The sequence below is a fragment of the Ciona intestinalis genome, unplaced genomic scaffold (assembly GCF_000224145.3).
Source record: "Ciona intestinalis unplaced genomic scaffold, KH HT000076.2, whole genome shotgun sequence".
In the NCBI taxonomy this organism is placed as follows: Eukaryota; Metazoa; Chordata; class Ascidiacea; order Phlebobranchia; family Cionidae; genus Ciona; species Ciona intestinalis.
In genome coordinates, this window is record NW_004190398.2 from 1 (window position 1) to 6,283 (window position 6,283).

The window sequence follows — 6,283 nt, forward strand, 5'->3', positions numbered from 1 at the left end:
ACCCGCCACGGTTATAGACATACAGTGGGTTCGGGGAAGACGGGACACCTTCTAGCACATAATATCTAAATATCCTGTTCGTGTCTTAAACAATTACAATGGTCTATAGGGTCGTGAAGGTATAGTTTTAGAATTTCCTGAACGTTCTTTGTTTACTATCAAACCGGAGAAAAAAATAGAATAAAAAAGTGTCCTATCTTCCCCCACCCTACTATATACTATAAAATTAATACGGTGTACTGCAGAATAAGATTTTAAATTCATCAGTTTACTACATTGCATTCCTGCAACATTAGCCGTACCACCAATACGCTTTGCCAGCATCAGAAGTTTACGAAATGTACAATTAACGCTCTAAAAAGAAAAAATGTCTTCAAAACCGAATAAAACTTTTTCTACTATTGTACGTGGCCTAAGGGTATAAAAGTGTGAACAATATGCACTGAGAACATATTCCAGTTTTATTTCTGCGAATAATTTATTTTGATTCTAGAGATGGCGATGCATTTCCTATCGACCGTTTTCTTCGTCCTTGTTGTTCTTGCCTGGTCATCAAAAAGCGAAGGTAAGTACAGTCGTTAAAGTTTTTATATTTTTCTTGGTCTGCTAAGCTGAATTTTTTTGTGATCCGTTATTTTGTTGTAAATCACAAGTTATAGCTAGTTTTAGTGTTAATAAACATAACACCGAAGGGCTAGGAAAAAATCTGCCATTTTCTAGTTGCATAATTTGCAAAAATATAAAGCCCGTTCATACTGCCATAGTATATTTCACTTTGTAAACCTTCTAGTAAACAAAAATCATTTCTTTCAGAAAGTCGTCGCTGTTATGGTTTTGATAATCTTGCCGGACCTTTGGCTAAAGTTCGTTCGATAAACTCAACCAACATCGGTTACTTCGAAGGATGTGAAATCGTGGAAGGAAACATGCTTTTCCTCACTTATGCTTTTAAAGGGTGAGTTTGGAAACCTTAGTATATTTATGACATATGCAACGTTTTAGATGCAATCTGCAACCTTCAAAAAGTAGCCGTATGTCACAGTCAAGTATAACTGTATTGACTAGTACAGTGGTGCGGGGAAAATGGGACACTTTTTCATTCTATTTTCTCGTCCCATTTGGTAGCAAACAAAGAACACTCAAAGAAATATAAACGTGTATTTTCACGACTCCCATAGGCTGTTGTTCATCGTTAAAACACGATCAAAGCATTTAGATATATTGTGCTAAAGGTGTATCATTATCCCCCCACCCTGCTACATATTAATATATTATATACAAATCTCTGTCTGCATGCGTATTCAAAGTCGGTGACTCCATATACCAAAGCATTATTATAATTATATAAAAACTGATACGTACAATGTATTACGTAAGCCATGGGGCATTAACTTGCAAACTTACTTTCATTCCAGTGACATATACACACATACCCCTCCCATGAATACTTCGCAGTTACAAGCTTTAAGCTCTATAAAAGTCATAACAGGTGAGAAATGTTGTATTGCTTTTTAGTTCAATGATGCCTAACACCACATCGGTAGGACATGGGACTGTTAACACGGCTGTACTTTTTTGTGTAGCTCCAAAACACCTACACTTTCTATTGACCCACATATAGTAAGGTGGGGGGAGATGAGATGCATTTTCATTTTATTTTTCTCGTCCCATTTAGTATTAAACAAAAAAAAACATTAAAAAACGTATCCTCACGACACCCATAGACCGTTGTTAATTATTTAAATCACGATCATGATGTTTGAATATTATGTGCCACAGGTGTCCCATTTCCCCCACAGTATTCTACATAGAAATTTACTTCCCTAAAATAATTGGTAAATCTTTTTCACCAACTGCTCGTACATTCGTCTAAAATATCTTCGCCAATCATTTTTCAATGTAAATAATTCTGTCTTACAGGTTTCTTGTACATTAACGCATGGGCGGAAAATGTGACCAATTTCTCTGCTTTTAAAAGTTTGGAGAAAATAGAAGGTCGAACATTGTTTCGTAACATTGCTGCTATTGTCATGCAAGGGGTTTATGCAAACAATGGACCACATTATCTTCAACAGGTTTACTTATTTTGGCATTGCATTTTTTATAGTAGGGTGGGGTAAGATAGGACACATTTTCATTCGATTTTCTCGTCTCATTTGGTAGTAAACAAAGAACATTCAAAGAATTATAAAACCGTATCCTCATAACTCCCATAAACCGTTTTTAATTGTTTAAAATACGATCAGGATATTTAGATATTATGTGCTAAAGGTGTCCCATATTTCCCCACCCTACTATCTATATACTTATATTATGATTTTATGAGATTTTATTTTCAAATTTAGTTTCATGAAACCGCACCAGGCATAAAAGTAGGTGTAGCTTCATTTCTTTAAAATAAGCAGTCTATGGTTAAAGTCGGTCGGTACCTTATTGTTAATATTTTGGTTATCAACAATCGTTATAATGGTGGCAACTAAGTTTACTTACTGTAAAAAATGAGACACCTTGACAGCTAAAAATGCTGTATATAAAGTACATATGGAAAACAGACCATCGGTTTAATACAGAAATTAATTTCAAGATTGAATCACTTGGTTTCGCCTCTTTGAAGTCAATAGACAACGGGAACGTGTATATTGGCCAAATGCAGAACTTGTGTTACGACAAAACCGTCGACTGGCAATCTGTATTGAAGAATCCGATTCACCGCAGCACTTTTACCAAGGGACTTTTACTTAGAAGAAACAAACCGAAACATTTATGTGAGCATTTATTGTGTACTGATGGTAGACCTTTAACGTAATTTATTCCGGTAATAAGTTGAACGTTTTTATTTTCTGAACAGGTAACCTGGATTTCGCATGTAGCGAGTGCAGTACAAGATACTGCTGGGCCCCGGGACCTGACTTCTGCATGTAAAAAGTCGAAAATGGAATGAAACAGACATCGACGCCGGACCCGCTTGAATTATAATATATAGATATAACCAAATATACCGATAACATACATGTAACCAGGTGTGGAACTAATATAATATGTAACCTTGGTGATCAATAAAACGGCTTTGCCAAATTGTATAGTAGTTATTTGCAAGAAAGCTTTTTATGAAAAACACCAAATATGTGGCGTTTACATGCGGTCGTTATAAAGAACAAATAAGACAAACTTGAAAATAAATTCAACCCGAGAACAGTATGTTATCCGGCGCCGTGGCAAAATGGTTAGCGCGCTTGCATGTGACCAATTGGTAATGGGTTCAAGGCTCGTCGCTGCTACCATTATAGGCGTATGTGTCCATGAGCAAGACACCTAACGGCAATTGTTCCAACCCAGTAGTCACGGATTTTTTGTTTCATACACCTCGTGCTCGCTTGGAGTATTATCAATCGTTAATAGTAATATATTGGGTGGAGAAAGACGGGATATCTTTAGCAAAAAATATCCCGTATTTGGACATCTTTAGCAAAAAATGTCCAAATACCCTAATCGTGTTTTAACCAAAAGTTAACGATTGTCCATGAAATGCGTAAGAATACGGTTTTAATTTTTCTTAAATTTTCTTTGTTTCATACCGAATGAACAAGAAAATAAAATAAAAAGGTGTCCCATCTCCCCCCACCCTACTATATAGAATCATAGATAGTGACGAAGGGCTAAACGTTTTTAAATTTCATATGGCTGATAATTTGAACAATCAATTAGGATCACTATAGGTTGAACCAAAAACACTGCACAATCTAGTGCCACACAACGCTGGAGTTTTGCACCTTTAAAGCTAATCACTCACACAGGGGTAAAACAACTAGTATCAATAATTAAATGTTTCTAATTGAAAGACGGTCAGATATCTTTTTAAGTAAAACATGTGGTGAATGAATGAATGAATGAATGTAACTTACTTCATGTTTTGAATGAATGAATGAATGTAACTTATTTTATCCTCGCGTGGCCGGAAAACGACAGTCGTTATCACACGGGTTTAACACCTCGTGCCAGCTTACGAGTTACCATGTATGTTACTTTGTGGGTAATTTTTTTTTGGATTTGTTTCTTTTTTTTATGTATTTCTGATAATTTAGACAACCAATTAGTAACCACTGGGTTGGAGCAATTGCCGTTAAGTGTCTTGCCCAAGGACACATACGCCCACAATGGTAGCAGCATCGAGCCTAGAATCCATTACCTCTGGGTTACAGGCAGGCGCGCTAACCACTATACCACGGCGCCGGACAAATTATGCGGAGGTCAACCATAGAAAAAATAATACTTAATGAATACGGTTATTTTCTAGATAGTTTTCCTATCACCTACTATATACAGTAGGGTGGGGGAGATGGGACAGCTTTCCCCTTTTTTCTCATCCCATTTGGTAATAACATTCAAAGAATCATTAAACTGTATCCTCACGGCTCCCATAGATCGTTGTTAATTGTTTAAAACACGACCAGGATATTTCGATATTATGTGCTAAAGGTGTCCCATCTTCCCCCACAGTACTATACTAAATTGTTCAGATTTCAATCTATACCGGAAAAGTTCTAGTTTTTTGTAGTCTATGGTTCTAAATGACAATTTATTGGTTTAAATTTCAAGATTTTATTTGGAATATAGATAATTATAATAACAATAATTTTTGTTTCATATTGTAAAACTTTTAGAACAACACAAGTTAAACATGAAGTTTCAACAAATTTAAATATTAACTGTTTTTACCAGATAGTTGCTAAGGCAGCATTTTAATTTACAAAATAAAGGCAATTTTTGGTGGATTTTTTAAGAAAAAAAAACAACATTTTAAAATATGAGATAAAAAAGGCATTTTTCTTACTACATTGTAAAATATAAAAGGTTATAGTTTAGATACAACTACCAGCTACTACATGTACACAAAGCTATATGGGTGGGTGCTACATAATACATGGGAGTTTAAATCTCATTGTTAGTTTCATATTCATCAAATGCCATCTCCCATTTGGATGTAAAAGATTCCCAATTATAAAAATCCTTTTTCCAAGGCTCCATTAGCTCAGCTGTGAGACCTGAAAAATAGAAGTTTTTTTTTATATTTATATGATGATACAATGTCTGAAGCTTGGTGCTGCTACCATTATAGGTAGGCATTTCTTGGGCAAGACACTCATTACCACTGGTCACTAATGGGTTGTTTAATTGTCTGTTATATAAGAAAATGATAGTCACCTAAAACATTTATAAAATTGGACACCTGTGTTATTGCTCTGATTTTACCTGCCATGCAAGAAAAAAAAAGACATTTATAAAAATAAATATTCCAAACCATTTTATTAAAATCTTCAAAAACTAAATCAAAGCTAAATTACCTTTATAGAGGTGGTCAAGGCAGTAGCAGAACTGACATTGGTTGACATCCGAGTTACAAACAAATTGTGAAGCATGCTTGCACTTAATCTGTGTCAGATCAAGGCATGGTGGAATTACAGGCAGCGGAGAAATGGCTGAACCGCCGGTCTCTCTGTCAATTTTAGTAAGAAAAATTATTAAAATATAACTAATTAATGTTTAACGATATTACGTATTCTATGTTGTAAAGAACTTGTTGCCTTTTTTTAAATTAAAACAGCATACCGCTATTTTTAACTCATTAAACAGCATACCAATATTTTTTTCTTGAAAACAGCATATCGCTATTTTTAACTCATTAAAACAGCACACCGCTATTTTTTTAACAGGCGCGCTAAGCACTTTGCCCAGCGACGAGTTAAGAAACAAAGTAAAAAACTAACAGCAAACATTCAACTTACAGCCATTTGTTAAAAGATTTCTGCCAACGAGGAAGGTGTGTAGAGCGCCATCTAATGTACGATCGCAACCAATCAGTTTGAACTCGAGTTTGGTTGTTACGTGTTGTGTTTCCTGTGAAAAAAATTAACAATTTAATGAATTTATTCTAGTTAGGAATTAAGGTTTTACTGGCAAGCAAGTTTTAGTGGAGTATTATAAAGTGAAAAATATATTGACAATATTTCTTCTGTCACAGAGTGTTAGCAATTTATATATAGGGGTTATTCTTGTTGTGGGCATGTGTGTTTTTGTGCAAACTCCTGAAAACTTGTTACTTTTACATATAACTATGTGGTCGCCAAAGAGTTGTTTAAATTGTTAGCCATACAGAATGAATGAATGTAACTTACTTTATCCTCGCGTGGCCGGAAAACGACAGTCGTTATAACACGGGTTTAACACCTCGTGCCAGCTTACGAGTTGCCATGTGGTTACTTTGTGGGTGATTATTTTTTTTTTT

The 6,283-nt window shown here is 35.1% G+C and overlaps 2 protein-coding genes across 2 annotated transcripts in view; one reads left to right on the top strand and one right to left on the bottom strand.

The window, feature by feature from the left end:
- Positions 1–439: 439 nt before the first annotated feature.
- Positions 440–3,075, top strand: LOC100176915 (epidermal growth factor receptor-like). The gene is made up of 6 exons (XM_002126806.4): positions 440–565; positions 814–955; positions 1,416–1,489; positions 1,921–2,075; positions 2,585–2,765; positions 2,849–3,075. Exons 1-6 carry the CDS (start codon positions 496–498, stop codon positions 2,920–2,922), a joined length of 696 nt encoding a protein of 231 aa, XP_002126842.1. The 5' UTR covers positions 440–495; the 3' UTR covers positions 2,923–3,075.
- Positions 3,076–4,929: 1,854 nt separating this feature from the next.
- LOC104266555 overlaps positions 4,930–6,283 on the bottom strand; it is a 36,838-nt gene continuing 35,484 nt past the window's right edge. The window contains exons 44-45 of the mRNA XM_026838385.1: positions 5,343–5,494; positions 4,930–5,042 (exon numbers count right to left, since the gene is read on the bottom strand). Of these exons, the coding sequence (XP_026694186.1) occupies positions 4,930–5,042; positions 5,343–5,494 (265 nt within the window). The remainder of the gene's footprint in view (positions 5,043–5,342; positions 5,495–6,283) is intronic.

What these genes read in the sequence shown, in the direction of transcription:
- LOC100176915 (XM_002126806.4), top strand. Translation starts at nt 496, where the DNA reads ATGGCGATGCATTTCCTATCGACCGTTTTCTTCGTCCTTGTTGTTCTT. An exon ending in CTGGTCATCAAAAAGCGAAG is followed by an intron (nt 566 to 813) that starts GTAAGTACAGTC and finishes CATTTCTTTCAG; the next exon opens with AAAGTCGTCGCTGTTATGGT. An exon ending in GACCACATTATCTTCAACAG is followed by an intron (nt 2,076 to 2,584) that starts GTTTACTTATTT and finishes ATTAATTTCAAG; the next exon opens with ATTGAATCACTTGGTTTCGC.